General features: G+C 34.2%; 2 protein-coding genes across 2 annotated transcripts in view; both read left to right on the top strand.

The window, feature by feature from the left end:
* Positions 1–950: 950 nt before the first annotated feature.
* Positions 951–9,356, top strand: His2av (Histone H2A variant). The gene is made up of 5 exons (XM_076791382.1): positions 951–2,070; positions 2,216–2,293; positions 3,522–3,635; positions 4,894–5,023; positions 6,621–9,356. The coding sequence occupies exons 1-5, from the start codon at positions 2,068–2,070 to the stop codon at positions 6,680–6,682; spliced, it is 387 nt and encodes a 128-aa protein (XP_076647497.1). The 5' UTR covers positions 951–2,067; the 3' UTR covers positions 6,683–9,356.
* Positions 9,357–11,487: 2,131 nt separating this feature from the next.
* The window catches only part of Cad87a (cadherin 87A), a 639,019-nt gene continuing 630,406 nt past the window's right edge, over positions 11,488–20,100 (top strand). Inside the window, exon 1 of the mRNA XM_076791575.1 lies at positions 11,488–12,050. Coding sequence (XP_076647690.1) covers positions 12,019–12,050 — 32 coding nt within the window. The 5' untranslated portion in view covers positions 11,488–12,018. The remainder of the gene's footprint in view (positions 12,051–20,100) is intronic.

Here is a 20,100-nt window from a genome sequence, read left to right as displayed (position 1 = left end):
TGTCAACGAATGCGCCTCATGGTCGTCGGTACAACCTCGAGTTGCCAGCAATTGCTGGAGCAATCTTCTATGTATGTATATACATATATTCAGCACATGTTCAGCACAAACGTGGTATAAATATAGTCTTATGTTATATTTATCCCTATGTTATTATAAATAAATACATATATTGTATATTATACCATATATATTAGTGTGTATATGCAATTGTATTGTGTACTATGTACCTAACCCACGTGTTTGTAAGAAATGAAATTTATATTATTTTGTCACTCCAAGGAATAGCAAAATTAAGAAACAGTATTTTAGTCATTGTACAGTAAAATAGCTACTCTCATAACATCTCCAAGAAATTCAAGTTATTTAGTCTCAAAAAGACGTCTTTAAGATGTCTTATTTCAAACTTTAAAACGACGTCTCGAGAAAGACGTCCTTAAGGCGTCAAAAATAAGATGTCGTTTTTTACGTCTGAAATAAGACGTCGTTTTTATGTCTGAAATAAGACGTCTTTAACACTAAACCTACCACGCGCGGTCAAATGACCGTTTTTGAAATTTCGTTTAGAATTTCTTGTATACAACGTTACTGTATCGCCATGTAACTTATTGACTTTTCCTATAATATACATACAACCCATTTTTCAATATTCACAACTTTCTTTATTGTTTACTTTCCGAAAAAATTTCATAGCATGTCTTTCTATATTAAGATACATATTTTTTTTTGAAGCGGTCATTTGACCGCTCATAGTAGGATTAGGTATACATAAAATGTCGGTGGGTTTAATGTTAAGACGTTTCAAAGACGTGTTTTTAGGACGTAAGATTTTCAGACCTAAAATGGACGTAAAAAAGACGTCTTTAAGACGTCGCGTGCTATCTAGGTAATAATATTAATATGATATTTCTATGCAGTTATTATTGAATAATTGCGTACCCTTGTATTTGAATTATAATATTTTTAACAATGCGATTAACTAATTGAGGGGGTACCCTATACGATTATTATAAAATGTCTGTCACAATGTATAATCTTGCCATGGAAACATTATTAATCGATTGCAAATGGTTTTCTGATGAAAGCAAGTCTAAACACGCCACAAATGGGATAAGTTAGACTGTGACAGTATTGAAATGTTTCTTTAAATGTTCACCAACGAACTTTATTTGTGGCTTCCTACGACGTATTCAAATCTGCGTAATTTTTAATATACAAATATTATCTGGTACACATATACACGTATACATTGCAATAATTATCACGACGCGATTGTTTACACCTTTCATAACATTTACGTATCGGAAAATAATACCTTACGCATTCAAATTAAAATTAATTATATGCTGATTTGTTAACATTCATTAACATTATGAACACAACAGAAATGTTTAAAACTATATCTTTCTTTTGCAGATTCTTTCGGTGAACGTATTTATGTAATCAGGTATACACGCATGTATTAAAACATTTACAAACTAAAGATTTCGAAACTTTTAACAATTTTATATCTGTATAAAAAATTAAAAAAATGGAAAAGATTTTTGAACGTTTAATAAAATTATTTACGCTTGAAAATGTTATACTTTCAATTACGAAACAATACACATTTAAATTTCAACAGCTTCAAAAAGCGGGAAAGAAACCGCTCGGACGCTTTCGATACTCGCATCGAAGGGTTTTGTGTAAATATAACTCGGCAACATTGCACTTTTAAAACTGACAACGCTGTCAAATATAGCTTCCTCGGAGACACACCTTTTGTGTTGCAGCCTCACGTAGTTCACTAGCTGCCCGTTCCATTTCGATAGAGTCCGCTGTCGTACTAGGGCATATTCTACAGAGTCGGTAATTCAGAACCGTAGACTGAAAAATACATTGCATACACAGTCTGTACGGATCTCAAGTCTGTGGAGTTAGTTTCAATTGGTGTATTTGAGTCACGTGGTGTAACCGCGGGATGCGCCGACAGCGCCAAGCGTATTTGGCGGGACCGCGCTTAGACGGCGTCGTCTGTGCTCCTCGTAAGTCTGTCGTGTAGTGAACCGCAAAGGCTCTCGTCGCATAATGGTGAGTATCCGCAAGTTTTTGCCGGATCGTTTAGCCATCCGCGTCTCGTAGTTACACCATCGCGTTCTACGATCTTCAAGCTGTCTACTGGTGAAGTTTCGTGGCCGTACTCTGCAAATTAACCGTGATTTTTGCTTCCAAATAGGCTGGCGGAAAGGCGGGCAAGGACTCTGGCAAAGCAAAGGCGAAAGCGGTCTCTCGTTCAGCGAGGGCCGGCTTGCAGGTGAGTTACACGCTCCTCGACTCACATAGTTACTAATTAAAGGTACATCAGTGTTATATTTCGATAATAAACACATTCATACTCCCTTCATCTAATTTTAAAGGTAAACAGCTTAAATCGTAATGGTTGGCGCGAAAAATTGAGAGTGTTTTAGACTAGTAATGAACCGTTTATTTTGACTAATATCAATTAATTCTTGAGGAAACAGATTGTGCAAATTGATTCATTTAACTTTCGTTTGTATAAATAACGATAGAAACGTGGCGAAGCTGTCAAGAAAATAGATTATTTTTTAAAGTAACGATATGGTGGTTGTGTCTAAGTTCGGAAGTTTTCAAACGAGACGGTTGAGTCTGTTGTGTCCCCCTCCTCCTGTTTCTTTCTATTCATTTATTAACCATTTTTATTGAAACATTACAAATAATAGCCGATAAAAAAGAATGATTATTAATCAATAAGAAGTGATAGTTTACTTACGTAGAATCAGCTTGATTGTATTGAATTAACATCAAATGACAGTAAATGTGACTTGGTCCCGGCAGTATTATTGTCGTATTTGGTTGCGCTTATCTGCCATCGAGTCTTAATGGAAAATACGGTTGAATTGTTCGAGTTTAAAGTGTCCAATCTTACAATTGATACTGATAATTTAATAAGTAAATATATCAATATTAAATTAATTGATATTTTAATATCATAACAATTTTTAAATGTAGAAAAAGTGAACATGAAATCGCAGTTGACTTTTCGTATCTTCTGACGGTGTAAAAGAGTTGATAATATTTTTTATCATACGTGAAAGAAACATAGGACGACAGAATAGAATGTCGAAACGTATACCAAAGCTGGAAAGCTCGGGAAAGTCGAATCATCGCGCACCGCTCGATATCCGTTGCGTTAAAAGTGGACCGAGTTACGTATGCCATTCCATGTGCAAATGTATTTACTTTTTAGGAACGTTCATACAGAATGTAACATGACAAGTAATTGTAGTTGTAAAATCGGTGTGAATACAAAGTATTCCGAAAAATCGTGTCGTTGCTCCTCGTTCGATATTTTTTGCATGAAAAGCTGCTGACGCGTGTGACCTTATGTTATTTGAACAGACATTACATATGATGCGTTCTAACCTGTAAATATTTACCTTGTCACCGGGCCAATGTTATCTTTCAGTATAGGATCATTTGCGCATATAGAAGATGTATCATAATTGTGTTTTACTTTTTAGTTTCCTGTCGGTAGGATTCATAGGCATTTGAAAAACAGAACCACAAGTCACGGTCGAGTCGGTGCTACCGCGGCAGTATACAGTGCAGCAATCTTGGAATACCTTACTGCCGAGGTGAGTGAAACATATACATATATATATATATATATATATATATATACAGTATATATACAGTATATATATTTATATATGTATATGTGTATATCAAAGAATATGTGGTGAAACGAGGATAGTGTATGGAAGAGTGAGTGAAAAGGTGTGTTGGGCAGTGTGAGAGGGAGGGGAGAGAGAGAGAGAGAGAGAGAGAGAGAGAGAAATGCACAATAGGAAGATCAGTCCTTACAACCAGAATTGCATGCGTTGGCATCACTAGCAACTAATGGCGTCACTAACATCAAACATGGCCGATTTTTCCCGCCTTTTTATCCAAGTTATTTTTTTTACTTTTTTTCTCCAATTTTCGTATATTTTTTTTTAAATGTATATTTTGCGTTCATGCATTTAAGAAATACGATAAAAAAAATATATATATAATACGACATGTCAATTTTAGTTGTTTACAGGCATGATTTAAATTGAAAATAATTTTTGAAAATATTTACGATAACGATAAATTTACTTATGTAATAATTGATTTCGTTTATGCAACAGAATTAATATAAAAAATAAATATTATTATTGTATATTTTACAGGCCACAACAATTTTTTTTTTTCGTTTACATTTAGTTTATAGATTTTACGTAATAGAATTGCACGTATTCAAACTCATATTTTCAAAGACATTATTGTATTAAAAAAATCAACTTTCATTTGTATTATCAAATCAGCTACTATTTTATTACTCTTGTAGAATTTTGTTTTACTTAAATTATATTATTTGGCCTGTAAAATTAATTACTGTATACTAACATGGAACACTCATTTCCTGAAAAGAATTTTTGGAGTAATTAGTGGAATATTCTATTTAATTGTACTAAAATAGAGAGGGATAATACTACAATAGGTATTTAAAATAAAGGAGGTAATAGTTGAAAGATTGGCAAAAGGAGTTCTGCAATAATCACTTCTTGCTGTTATTAAGAATTATGCAACATATGTAATTAGGAAATTTTTCGTAATTGACACATGCCATTTCATTTCTCTTACGTTTAAATGAAATATTTGTCGCCAAGAAGTAGTTATAAAATTCTATTGTGTAGGCGTGGCTTAAAAGAAGTATGTTAAGTAATTTTAAGAATTTATTTGGATATTCAGGAAACATGAATATATGTGCATGAACAAAATTAAGCATGGGAACAAAAAATCTTAACCAGTAAGAAATATAGAGCTTTATAAATACAAATAAATAACACTTTTTATTTGTATTCTCAGGTTCTGGAATTAGCAGGGAATGCATCAAAAGATCTTAAGGTAAAACGTATCACACCAAGACATCTCCAGCTTGCCATTCGTGGTGACGAAGAATTAGATAGTCTCATTAAAGCAACCATTGCGGGAGGAGGTACGTTATATTATAAATTTTTGTGTGTTAAAAATACTGTAATACTATTTTTAGATGTAATATTGCAAATCATAGAATCTCTTAATTATATCAAACTTAATGAAGGTAACAATAAAATGTAGTATAAGTTAATTGGGCATTCTAGAGTCATGAAAAGCAGAACAATCTCTTTTAATTTCAAAATATTACATTTTTAATGAAAATAATATTCCTTTCCAAAGTCCATGCCACCTGTATCTTCTTATATTAAGCCTCATCTTCTTTTTCATTGTGTAGTTTATATTAAGATATCAGAGATATATCATTCATCAATATATTTTAGTTTGGTTCCAATTTCATTCAATGGTAATTTTAATAACCGATAATGTTTGGGAAACAATTTTTGGAAAAAACATATTTTAGAGAAAGAATAGCTTTGATTTATTCTAGAAATGGTTAAGAATGAATTGTAAACTGATATTAAGCAATATGGTAATTTTATATTTTGCCAGGATATCATTTCAAAATATAATTCAAAATTTCTTGCTTTAATTTAGAAACATTTTACGTTAAGGTAATACTATAGATTTTAGTTATATATATTTTTTTAGTAATGTATAGATCAATTTTTAAAAGATGATGACGATTTGATTAATTTAAAAGATCCATTTTTAAGAAATAACATCATCCATTGCGATTGTCTTTTGCAGATAAGTAATTTTGATACTTTCAAATCAGTGTAGGTTTTTCAGATGTTTTATTTTTTTTCCAGTTTATTTTGAAGATTCCGATTATATTACATATTTTGCACTCCCAATGCAATCTTTACCAGACCATATTCACTTTTTTACAAACCCAATTCACCTTTTCACAGATCAAATCCACCCTTTTGCAGATCAAATTTACTGTATTGCAAATCAAGTTTCTGTAGACATCTGTTGGTTGAAACTATTGTAATAAAAATAAAATGCATTGTTTCAAAATTCAAGATTATACTGCTGGTAGCAATGAGTATAAAATGTTTATATAAAAGTATTTATACATAGTTTCATCTATAACGATTCTCTTGCCGCTGCTTGTAGCACATATTATGATGAATTATGACAATCTGTAGGAGAAATGGTTGCATCGGAATAATTAACATCTATCAGTGTTCATGGTTTAAAGAATCTGTCAAAATATTTTGTACATAATTTGGTATGGTGGTAGAAGTAGTAAACTGTGACTTGCAGAGGCTTTTACATTCTCCAAAACGAATCACACTTCCTCCAGATTATCTTCATTCCAACATTCGAAAAAAAAATATGTGAAGTACAAGCAACTTCGAATAAAATCACGTCAAAATGACATTATGTTACTTCACCCTTGAGGCACCTGCAACGTGAATTTGATTTGTAAAACGGCGAATTTAGAGCAAAACCTGTATATACCTCAACATATTTTTAATATTTCATAATATATATTCGCTGTACTTACATTATATTTTATCTATTCTTATTTAATGTTTTTCATTTTGTTAGTTTATCACAATGTGTTTCCACTTTATTGTAATGTATTGATACGCAAAACCTTATGTGCTAGCTTGTGTATTTAACAGTATTGATTTCATTTGTTACAGGTGTTATTCCACATATCCATAAATCGTTGATTGGCAAAAAGGGTTCGCAAAAACCTGCATAATTTAGTGAAACGTTCAGGAACATTTGAAGCTACGTAGGCAAAGAACAAGAGATGCAAAACAGCAGAGTGATTGTTGACAAAGTGTACCTATGTTATTAAATTGATGGCGAGACTGGCGTGATATAAATATATATAAATATATATATATTATATATAGATATACAAATGAAAACAAATATTGATATAATTTAATGTAGGTAAATGAGAACTAAGGAAAAGGCAAATTTTCACCAGGCAATTGGCATATACAGAAAGGGACAACTAATAATTATAGGTCTGAAATAAAGAAATAAATTTTAGTGTACACTGTATACTGCAAATAGTTGACGAGCGATGCGTTGTAGCATGGTTTGTTGAGAAGATCAGAAATTTTTGTATAGTACACATCCTGAAGCTTGGAGTATTTAAAGACTAGGATGTGTGATGCCATATAAAAATTTCGTTTTCTTTCTCTTTATTACATTAGTGGTGTTATTTGTCTCTTTTTTAAGTGACCGCGTATTACTAACGCTATTTTCTTAAATTTTGCTATTTGAATATAGCATACTTATTGTTCTAAAAAAGCTGTATGATATGCGCAAGTATTCAGTAGATTTCAATACTTTAAATATTCAACATGTTACATTTTTTCTCGTGTCTGTATGTCTAATACTTCACTCATGTGGACATAAATGGAATTAAATAATCATTCTTGTTATTAAATACTCTGAACTATCTTGAAACAATCAGCAGTGCGTATAAATGTTTCTAGAGAACAGTTTTTATTTTGGACTATTTATCTAAAAATTTATTTTGTTAAATTTCTGATTCAGTTTTTAAAGCTTTCAGTCCTCATGTGATTAATGTATTGTACAGGGTGGTTCCGTAAAAGTGTACACGTATATGTTTAGAAAAGAAATCATTGAACATGTGACAATTTTTTTCGATAGTTTGAATTAACATCTGATGTACAAAAATAAATTCAGTGATGTAATTTGTGTATTGTCTATTTAAGCATTAATTTTCCTTAATTTATGATAAGTACTAAAATGTTATTGCAATGTTCGTTTACCATATAGTATTAAATATTAAAGTGTGTATAAATACATAACGTACAATTAAATGATGGTTTTGTTTTTAATATACGTGAGAAAATCAAGGAAAAATGCTAATTATTTTGAACGATTGCTATACACTTTTCTATACTCTGCCCTGTATATTGAATATTTTATAAACGATTGTCTTTAGACATTATTTGTGTTATGTTCTGCTAACTTTTTAAGACACTGATCTGGTCTGAACTTAAATAATCTAGATTTATGCCACAGTGTATTGAGAATTATGAGACTGGAATCTTTGAAGCACGGTAAACTTTTCCACCGATGTAAATGTGTGAAAAAAAAATATTTCGGCATCACAAAATCTTTGATGTAATATCATAATGGTCTATTCCAGTAGTATTCAAGTGTAAAATTTAAACCATACTAGATGAGTTTTAAACCAGTTTGAAACCTACAAAGAGAATATGTTTATAAAAAAAAAGAAGTAGTTTTTGGTTCCTTTGGCATCACTTTATTTTCCATTTATAATTCATGAAATTGTTAATATTTACCGCATTTAGTGTAATTTTCATTGTACCTACGGTAACGCATCGTATATTAAATACACGAGCCATATGTAAAACGTTCATTTTTTATAATAAAGAAAACTTTTACTATTAAACATTTCCTGATCATTAGAGTTGCAAGTTAAAAGAAACATGTATGCTAATTTGTATTTTGTGCCTTCTTTAAGAATTATTATATTAATATCGTCAAAAAAAGAAGGATGAGAGTAGGCGAAAGGCTGTAATACAACGAATGAGTTTTGTATGTGCACCGTTATACATGAATTGCGTATTGTCATTTTCGTATTATGTGTAAACATACAATTTAGAAATACATATACTTTCTCTGGTAGAATATGGCTGTGTGATTAAAGACAAAAAACTACCTAAAGTTCAAATTCTGAACAGGTGTATGAAATGCCTTGCTCATTTTTCTATTTAATTCTGAAATGCAATAACACATTAATTGTTCCGAAGTGTTCGTATAACATTACCAACGAATAAAACAGGATAAAAGACATGGTATTTTTCCTAAATAGGAGTATTTGCTACACTTATTTAATGTAGTATTTCTTCAAAAACATCGCTGTTACAAAATAACAAATCAATGAGTTTATAATAATAATATGTTATTTTACTATACAAAACTATGTCATAGATCTTAAGGAGACATATACTTTTGTTATAAACAAATCGTAATATTTTGAAGATAATGTAGAGTTTATTTGAAGTAGAATTTTACTACTTACGTGGCTGAAATATTATTACACTAAACTAATGTTATTATTGAGAAGTTTTAATATAAGAAATAAATATCTCTGTATATTACTTATACATAATTTTAAAAACTACTGTATATCAAATATTAATCCGTATAAACTGCAACTCTTCAATAATGTTAATTTCTTTGAAAGAAACGAAAAAGTTTTAAAGAAGCATACAATAGTATAGGGTACATAAAAATTGACCGCAATACAAAATCATTCTCTTTAATGTTAAGCAAGACGTTAAAAAAGGGTGCATACACATATCAGATTGTACAAATGATTACAAATATTTTATTAATTAAAAGAAAGTTATTTTATTCTTTTCAAGGAGTTCTTACAAATATCATTTATTATACTTTCTATTTTCATTTAAACGAAAGTACGGTTGATCAAAAGAATGTGTTCACATTAAAAAATAAAAAAAAATATAAGTTTATGTAAACATTTAATATTTTAGATCATTATCATTTTGTACTCCAGCCAGACGATAAAACTTGTTTTAGACTAGCGAATATTCCGTCATGCGAGACATAAGTGAAAAGTGTATAAAGTTAGCGAAACCGGAAAAAATGCTCTAGAAACGAAAAGATTAAGAATACTGCTCTAAAATACACTTTATACATACCCAAACAAAGTTCACTAATTAGCATATCTTGTATGCAAGAAATTAATTTTGAATATAAATAGCAGCTGAGACGATCAGAAGACTTATTTAATAGGCTTGATTGTTTCAGAAAAATCTTTTACTTACAGTTGAAAAATCAATTCAGGTACACTATTCGGCAAGATTGTAAGACACCATAAAAATGTTCGGAATAAGGGTTTAATATTGTACATATTGTATATTAAATAGTATTCTATGATAGATAAGGTTTATTTGTAATCATTATCTTTATTAATTAAACGAATAATACAACAAATTTTCAATGCGAATAGAAACAATAGAATTTTACTTACAACTATATCGAGAATAAATTCAATAAGGCAGATTCTAATAATGCTAGACGAAGTCCATGTAAAATGAATTGCTTCTTTAAACTCATTAATCTTCTCATTTTACTTGTCATTTTTGTACACCATTGTACTGAGTTTATCTCGCACATTTTCTGTAATATCTGGGTGTTGAGATCATTTTAAGTAACGATTTCAGTTTGAAAATATTTTTCAATTTCTTATCGTATGAATAGCTGCATTGACATACTGAAGTATGGAATTTTCTTTAGTTATCACATTATGGAATTTAAAATTTGTTTTTTAATGAATTTTACTTGAAAATTGTCTTGTTCATTCGGGAATCGTGAAAAGTATTTCTAGCCATTAGTATATGCAAATTAATTTTTCCTTCGTCGGTAAGGATTGTTTGTCACTAAAGATAGTTATTATTGCTAAAAATAAGATGGTTCTGCACATTATGACGGAAGCTCTGCACTAATAATGGTAGGGGTAATGTGTACAAGGAAAGTGAAACTATTAAATTCATCGACGATTGTGCGAGGAGCATTGGATCTTTAAAATTAACTAAAAATCAAATTCAGAACAATGTCAGTGAACTTTATATTTTACCGTCCCAATTATATACTATTCACACGGTTAGAATATTGAGAAATATTTTTAAACTGAAATCATATCGATTTTCGATTTCCCGGCATGGTCTCAGGACGTTAATATTATAGAACATGTATAGGACTATCTTAGCAGACAGTAAAGTAATAAAAGACCATTTTGACATGCGTAGACTGGCTTGGTCTACAGTTACATAAAAGTGTCCAATACTTTCGTTTCATTTCATATATTTTGTTTATTTTCATTGTCAGTGCCATTTAGTAGTGCTCAAGAGAAATTTGATTGTGTCTATGGAAACTGACAATTTAACTATTCGTTTAATTTATGAATGGTTACAAATAACTATATAGTTTTGTACTGTAGTCTATAATGACTAGGCTGCGGAGTTTTATGTAAAATAAAAGTTGTCCAAGTCAACTGTGGGAAACAGAAATTGAATGAAAATGCATTTTGCCTTTTAACGATTTGAACAAGTATAGAGAATAATGCAATGATTCAGTTTCTTAAATGTTTCTGCAGGTTTGTATTCGACTAATTCATTTTTGTTATAAATGCGTCAAATCCGCATTGAAACCGAGTATGATCGGAGTGTTATACATAGAATTTGGTTCGCCGGTGTCGGCTAGTATGTATCCCATACCACGTGTTTTGAGGGGTTCGGGAGGGGAGGATTGTGAAACGTTGCAAAACCATAGAACCATAGGAGCATATATCAAAATTCATCGCACAGTGCTGCCACCATAGTGGGAGCGGTCTCCAACCTCTGCTCCCCCACCAGGCAACCAATCCCATGGCAGGTTGAAAGCCTTGCGGCTTTTCGTCGGGTCCGCTGATAGTGGGGTACGGTGTAGCTCCTTGCGTCTGTGCGCGAGGGAGACAGTAGCAAGGAAGAGCTCCGAGCTCCCCACAGTCCCCACTAAGCCGGTCAGAAGCTCAGTCGCCTTTCACGAGCACGGTCGGCTGGGCGACTTGGTGCTGCGGGTATAGTCGTAAACGTGAGCCATTCCGTACTCAAATTCCATTCGTATCGAAGGTACTCTTTTATTGACTTGACACGGGGGACAGGATCTCTCAACGGATCGTCCTCCGTAGTCCATAGAGACACATACACAGTGTTCGCCGGTGAAAACGCGTGACTGTTAGACAGCCAGTGCACCAGCTCCCGGTTCCACTTCCTAAACACTTTATTGTGATCCCCGCGAGTCCGACAGCGAGAAATCAGTGCTCCAGGACTTGTTTCCGGTTCAGTCAGCGCTGTTGCCGTGCTTCTACCGAAATTTTTACGCGCGAACCACGAGGGAGAAGGGGATTTCAAAGCCGGCGTATTCGGAATCGGAAAATTCACACACAAATAAACCATCAATTTTCATCCGTGACGTATTATGACTACCTGCTCGGCCTAACTCGAAGATTCCTCGAGGATGGACAAACACGCTGATCGAGGCCCCCTTCGGTGAGTAAATTTCTGTTTCTATCGCGTGACAACACTTTTACTTGATCAAGCTGCTGGCCGAGTTATTATGCCGGCACGGTGAAAGGAAAAGCCGTTTCGCTGGGAATTCACTGGCGTATCGCATTCTTCGAAAAATATTCGCGGAATTAACTCATCCGTGCAATTATCTTCGCGCTCCTCCTGTCCCGTGTCATTTCACTTGCCCATTCGAAGGAATCGTGCGTGAGAAGCGTGTAGGCATCTGAACACTAGTTGCTTCCACATTCGAAGGTCAATGAACAGTATCGACGTTTACCTTTGACACTTTCTGGAATTTCTTAAGGTAGGATTAAAGAGTAAGGCGCGCTCCTTTTGACGGTGTCACGTGACTCGAGATATTTTACGAATGCAATATCGGACGTTGCGTCGCGTCGTTTATATTGAAACAATTTCTCATTTATACCGCTGTCTGTTCGCTTGCTGGAATTTCTGGGTTGTAAATCATGAATATATTGGTGATTAAATATTTTATTTAACATCTAAAAATATTTTAATTTATTCGAAACTAGAACGTACTTGATTAAAGTTTTATGTTCTAATAACATGTTAATGAAGAAAGTTTACAAGCATTCAATAAAATTCGATTGGGGATAAAATTATAATATTGGCATGTTTTTTTTTTGGAGTAAACGTCCCGGACTTTCATTGTTACCACATGGGATATTTATTAATCTTTCAAGAATGAAATTCCAACACCGTCGTATAGTATAATGACACAAAATTATTGTCAAATGAATATAACTTAGAAAAAGTTATTCAAGTGTAATCTTCATTGATTAGGAGGTGAACATGTTTGTTTATTTTATGTTAAGAATCAATTGAACTATTGGGAGACTTTTGACTATATGTTCATTGAATTTGTGAATGTTTACTTGATCGTATTTCCGGAGGATATTATAGCCCACGGAACAGAAGCGATACCGTGCGATTTATTTGCAGCAGTGTACACATAATATTTGTGATCGTTCACACAGGCTTTGTTTATTCTCGACATAAATTTCTACCTTATTCCGAATCAAATGCGATTGCACTGCATATAGTTACAGATTTAATTTCCGATACTATTTTCATGTTTATGCACCGAAACATTTAACGACGGATAATACTTCGCAGTTTTAAAGTCTCTGTACAGTTTTATCGAGTCCATTTTGTGCCAAATAATAAATACGGTGCTAACATTTTTATTAAAAACGATACGGCGGTTGATGGATCCGTCCTTTGAGTAATATTATGTTGTTGGATATGAAATGTTTGATTCTAGAAGACAAATGATATGCGTCACGTTTTGGTCATGAAATACTATTGCAGCCTGCACGTTTACTAGCTATACCATTTTAACCCTCCGACAGCGGAGCTTGGGTGTATTTTGACCCAAACGCATCAAAATCGTCATTCAATTAGTTCGTTTCTAGCGATTAAATTAAATAAACAACTGTTACATTAGGATCAACATGAAGACTAGTGTGTCTGCAAGAAGCATCACTAACAATATGTTCAACAAAATTGGTAAATAAAACAGCGAATAATCTCAAACATCGTCAATTATAAAATTGTAAAAATTTCATTTTGAATTACATGTCCAATTTTACTTTCAAGTAAAATTTATTTCAGTGTCCACCAATGTGATTGTCCAGTATGCTTCTTATATGGTTGGGAAACAAATACATTGACGACAGCATTATATGTGGACAGCGGATCTTTATGTAAAGGAAACAATTTTCGATCTGAATTCTATCAAATCGAATGAAATAGAAATTCATTTTCTTCCTCGTTACGTTTAATAGGTTGCAAATAACATAACAGTCTTTACACACTCTTGTAATGTTTTTACCGTTATAAATTACACTTACTCATTTTTGTCATAAATGCATAAAATCCGCTGTTTAATTATGTGATACTTGACCGGAATGTGTCTTGCAAATGAAAAAGGCAAACAATCAAAAAATTCAATTTCTATTATAATACAATAAAAAAACTTGTGACTGGTGTAACAGAATATAAGAAGTAATCTTTGCTTAACGTTACTGTTAAACATTGGATATGGAAAAACCTAATATCCTCTATTCTGTGTTTACGAGGTCGACTACAGATTATTGAAAGATGAAACACTGGTTCTTGGGAAAGCATTCTACAGATGATAGAATAAAAGATACAGGATTTGTAATAATAGGCATGATGAACTACGTTGCTCGTATAAAATGTTTGATAATTATGCTAGAATGGCCACCAGCGGCTTACAATTTTGTTAATTACACGTATTTCACGAACGTCATAAGTTTTAAACAGTTTAGAAATGCCTAGTTCGTTTACAGAAAGTGAAACTATTTTGTTCATTATTGGTCCTTGTATGGCAAAATGATTTTAAAAAGTTCCTCGTTAGTTTATCAATTTTTATATTGAAACGCAGAATATCATCCAATATCTCTTGCAATGTCAAATGCTTTCTTTACTCTTGATTGTCGCAGTGCTGTCGAACTTTAATTTCATGAGTTTTCTCGAAGCATTTCTTTCAGCTGTTAGAGTAAGAGTGAAAGCTCCACAATTTGCAATAAACAAATAGACAAAAACAAGTTCACAAACAAGCTATAATAAATACAACGACGCTTGCAATTTCAGTTGTCGTAAATATGCAAAGAAATGCTGAAATAGGTACTATTTTTATACATCAAAGTGTTTTATGTTTCTATTTATTTTTCGTTACCCCGCTCAGGATAATTTACGTCCGGGGTTGAATTACTCGCTGCAAAAGTGCACATTTTTTTTCTTGTGTCATTACGCTTATCTCTGTAACGGTACATTGATTTCCTTCGAATTGGCAAAAAGTCAGCGGTGGTAAATTGAGGTCCAACCGGTTCGTTACCGTAACCATTTCTTTTCCGGTGATCTCGAAACATAATTCGTCGTTTGCTTTCGTACCGCGGCTGGAGTAGAATTGTTTTCAGTCATCTAAATACCGATGCTAGGAACGCAAGGTCGGTCGATTGACGACGTCATTGAGGCGATGGCAAATGTTGCCGGTGAAAGTTTATCCGTACGTGGTAGGGGCCTTTATGCTAGACGTGTGCTCAGGGAGCTATTCGGACCTGATCCCCCTCTACCTCAGGGCTTCAGCCTCTTGGCTGTCCTCTCCGCGTTGTAAAGTCTACAATACGGCGAACCGGGTTCAGCTAAGGCGGGCTTCTCAAGACATCGCACAGTGGGCGAAAAGCCCGAAAAAGCGGCCAAAACCTAAAAAGATGAACTTCCTCCTAGGAGTTTGTAACTCTAGGGTTGGGTACAGTGACGATATGACCACTTAATGCCAGCAAGGAAAAAGGTAAAAAGTTTATGGTACGGTTCAGTAGTCAGTTCAAAGTTAGCCTTCGTTTGATGAGCATTTGTCGCGCGCATTAGTAAGAAATTGAACGCCCCCTTCTAAAGTGCATAACTTTCAAAATAGTGCATCAATTTCAATTCTACAAAATGGATGCTGTTCCTGGAAGTAAGTAGAATGTTTATATGTTTTTGTTTCTCCAAAATTGTTAGTCATCACGTAACACGATGGCAATATTCTTTGGAGAACGTAGAAGGTAAAACTTGATGCGCGCATTGTAGAAACGTAGACATAAGTTAAAAGTTCCACCTAGTACCACCAAAATTCCTTTGCTGACGTGTTGCTAATACATTTATCTTCGAAATTTTACAAAAACCAGCTGCCGAAAGCTGCCCGATTGCTTGAACGAGGGTAAATATTGTTTCTTTTCTATGGATTTTGAAAATGTGATTATACTACTTTCAGTATGCTTTCTTTATAGTCATTGTGAATTGAATAGATATCTGCAGTCTTATTTTCCCAGTATCCTCAGTTGTTGAAAAAGTCCATTTATAAAAGAATTACAAATTGTCACAATTGTAGATGTTTTGCGCTTTTACAGCAGCCGCTACTCGGCTGTTTTCGGATGGATCTCTGTAGGCTCTCTTAAGTAAAAAGACAAATTGCTACCTTAAACTTGAGCGCGTCAGAAACGTGGTTCGCAGGTAGTCGCGCGTCAGAAACGTGGTTCGCAGGTAGTCGCGCGGCAGGAACGTGGTTCGCAGGTAGTCGCGCGGCAGGAACGTGGTTCGCAGGTAGTCGCGCGGGAGGTAATGCGACAATAATATTTTGGGGTACTCCGAGTTATAAAAACTTCCTAAAAACAGTTGAGGCCTGATCCTTCATACCTTTAAATATTTTCGGCGGTAGGTCAAGCATTCAGGAACCGCGCAATATATTTTGCCGGTTTAACATGATTCTAAAAAAAAACTTCCATGCCAAAAGCAACCAACCAATCGCCACCGCAGTGGAAGAAAACAGCCTCAAGTTAATCAAGTTAATTTTCAAGTTATTGCAATCGATTCACTTAATTTCAGGATCTTGCGACCGAGAAGTTCGATTCACGAGAAAGGAAATATTTATGATGATGAAAAAATATCTAAATAGCAACTTCAGCATCATAATAGAAAATCTGGAAAAGCAGCTGTTCGAGAAGTGTGGATATTCCATAAATATTGATGCAGAAATGAAGTCAGCCTTGAAAATATTGTTCAGCAAGATGAAATTAAAATGGCAAAGCACGAATAGAACGCAAGAACATTTTTTCCATAAATTTGAAGACTGGTTGAACGTTTCAATTGCTTTTCGCATACCTGTGGCCACTCCACGAATTATTGAAAAGAATACAGGCGGTCGTCCTTGTAAACCGTTTACGTCAACTAGCGTAAGGACGAAACGAAGAAGGACGGAGAACCTTCGTGAAAATTTCACGCTGGACACATTGGCCTACGCCACACAAATGAGTCTTCGTGCTGCAGGTAATTTAAATGCTGCGAAATTTGTTCAAGATATAACTTCTGCGAGCCCGACCAAAGCTGCAAAGTATCGAAGAGCAATAGAAACACATTGCGAAACAACGTTGTCCGGTGATGCTGCTCTTTCTATTTTGATCGAGAATAAATTATCAAAAAGCCAGTATGTAGGAATAAGAGAATCAAATCAAGAAAATAATTGCTGTTTGTATCCGCCATATGGAACAGTATTTCAAGCGAAACAACAATGTTACCCAACCAAAATGGATATTATCATTACCGAATGTAGAGCGGAAGTAAAATTACAGTCTTTATTAGACCACACTATTAAACGTATTTTGAAATACCAAAATAGTGTTATAAAAAGTTTGAGTGCAGAAGAAGTAAGCCATATGAGTTTAATTTGTAAGTGGGGCTGTGACGGAAGTTCTGGACAAAGTGTCTACAAGCAAAAATTCACCGATGAAAGTAAATTCGATGGTGACATCTTCCTAACGACACTCGCGCCACTGCAGCTGTTAACAAGTAACCAGCCACCTAAAGCAGAAATTGTAGTGTGGAAAAATCCACGACCTTCATCACCACGATTTTGCAGACCAATAAAGATTGAGTTCCTGCACGAAAATACAGATGCAACAGTACGTGAAATGGAATATATTGAGGAGCAAATAAAGGCACTTGTTCCCTTCACTACAGTTGTAGATGGAAAAGAAATTTCTATTTCATACAAATTGGCAATGACGATGGTAGATGGTAAAATTTGTAATGCTGTAACATCCACAACATCTACACAGCGTTGTTATTTATGTGGAGCGACATCGAAAGAATTTAATAAAATTGACATGATGATAAAAAAAGAAGTCAATGAAGAGTATTTGCATTTTGGACTCTCTACGTTACATGCATGGATTCGCTTCTTCGAATGCTGCTTACATGTATCATATAGGCTGGACATAAAAAAATGGCAGATGCGCACCAAGAAAGATAAAGAAATAATGGAAAACCGTAAAGCCATTATACAGAAAGGTTTTCGTTCACAACTGGGGCTAGTCGTGGATTGCCCAAAGCCTGGATACGGAAGTTCCAATGACGGCAATACGGCTCGGCGATTTTTTCATAACCCGGAAGTATCTGCGACCATAACAGGACTTGACGAAAAATTAATAAAGCGATTTCACGTTATTTTGCAAGTCGTCTCAAGTGGTCACAAAATAGATATATCAAAATTTAAAGAATATACAATAGAAACTGCTAGGACATTTGTCGAATTATATCCTTGGTATTATATGCCGACTTCGATGCACAAACTTTTAATTCACGGACCACAAATAATTACGTCCTCTTTGCTGCCAATCGGTCAAATGTCAGAGGAAGCACAAGAGGCCTCACATAAACACGTCAAAAGGATTCGAGAAGATTTCTCGCGGAAATCTTCACGCACCAAGACCATGGAGGATGTATTCTTGAGACTTATGGTGACGTCAGATCCATATATTTCAAGTATAAGGAAACTGCCGAAAAAGAAAATGAAGAGTTTGTCTCCGGAAGCACTAAAAATGTTGCTTTCGCCATTTGTACCTTATAACGAAAGGCAAACGGTTGCACAAGAAGAAAATGGTTCCGAAGAAGGATCTGATATCGAAGACGATTCGGATGAATAAATATTATGTACATAATTTACAATTATACTAATTGTTGATATACAAAGTGCAATTTTGTTTGTCATTTATACATTTTTACCTATCAACCACTCAAAACACATTTAATGCGGACTGTTGTTTAAATTTTAATCGGCCATTTTGTTTTTTGGAATTTCAACTTCATATTCGTAATCAGCGACCCCAAAGACCCCAAATAGATCATTTTCCAAGCAGACCCGCCCATTTTTTAATGTACATGTCCGCCATATTGGATCCGCCATTTTGTTTTTTGGAATTTCAACTTCATATTCGTAATCAGCGACCCCAAAGACCCCAAATAGATCATTTTCCAAGCAGACCCGCCCATTTTTAATGTATATGTCCGCCATATTGGATCCGCCATTTTGTTTTTTGGAATTTCAATTTCATATTCGTAATCAGCGACCCCGAAAACCCCCGAGTACGAATTTTTGAGTGCATTAAAGTACGTTTAGAGGTTTTGGCCGCTTTTTCGGGCTTTTCGCCCACTGTGCATCGGCCCCGTAAGCCCAGATTCCTCGAACACTGGTTCAACCACTTTGATCTACGCATAACCTTTGTCCCCATGAAGGCGATGTGTCGCATCGTCATCGTCAATCTTCAGCCTTATTTATATTTTTAATATCTGCACCTTTGCGCATAGAGACTCTGTAGCTTACTTCTCAGTCATGATAACAAAACTATCTGTGAGAGGAGATAGAGCTAGGGCTCTAGACCAGGCATAGGCACAGACTGATGTGTATGTCCTGTCTACAGGGTGGATCGCCACATTTTGCCATCTAGATTTACGTCATTATTATTACGCATAGCAAACAATGTTTCAGATGAAGTTGAATGGTTTTGAGAGGGGCACATTCTGATGGTACATTTCTTTTGTAGGTGGACGTGTAAACGTTTTTTTAAATGGAATCATATATTTTTTATTGCATCAGCTGATGCTCCTTCATATTCTTTACAAAAAAGTATTAATCTATTTGTGTAAAAAAATCATTAGTTTAGGAGATATTTTAATTCTAATTTGTTAGGAAATCTCGACTTTCTGGTCAATATTATGAATTCAATGTGATAATGTAGTAGGAGAGCAAGAATTATCAATGTAAATATTTACATTTTCCGTGTTGATAATTCTTGCTCTCCTACTTATTGTGAAATTTTGACTTATTGGTCCATACTTCATCGGAGGATCACTAACCGGACTAAATACTCTATGGACATTTTTAGATGATTTACCATTGCATACACAACAAATAATGTGGATTCAACCGGATGTATTGCCCTGCTCATTGTTCAAGAATAGCAAGGAATACGTTAAATCGAATGTTCCCAAATCGTTGGATAGGGCGAGGTGGCCCCATTCATTTTCCGGCAAGATCACCAGATCTAACGCCCCTCGACTTTTTCTTGTGGGGCTATTTAAAAAATAAAGTGTACGCTGAGTCTCCGACCACAGTGGCCAATATCAGGGATCGTATCATCAATGAGTGTAACAAAATAACATCAGATACACT

The sequence above is a fragment of the Halictus rubicundus genome, chromosome 8, assembly GCF_050948215.1.
Source record: "Halictus rubicundus isolate RS-2024b chromosome 8, iyHalRubi1_principal, whole genome shotgun sequence".
NCBI classification, from domain to species: Eukaryota; Metazoa; Arthropoda; class Insecta; order Hymenoptera; family Halictidae; genus Halictus; species Halictus rubicundus.
Note: the sequence above shows the minus strand (reverse complement) of the source record. Positions and strands in the feature narration are given on the sequence as shown.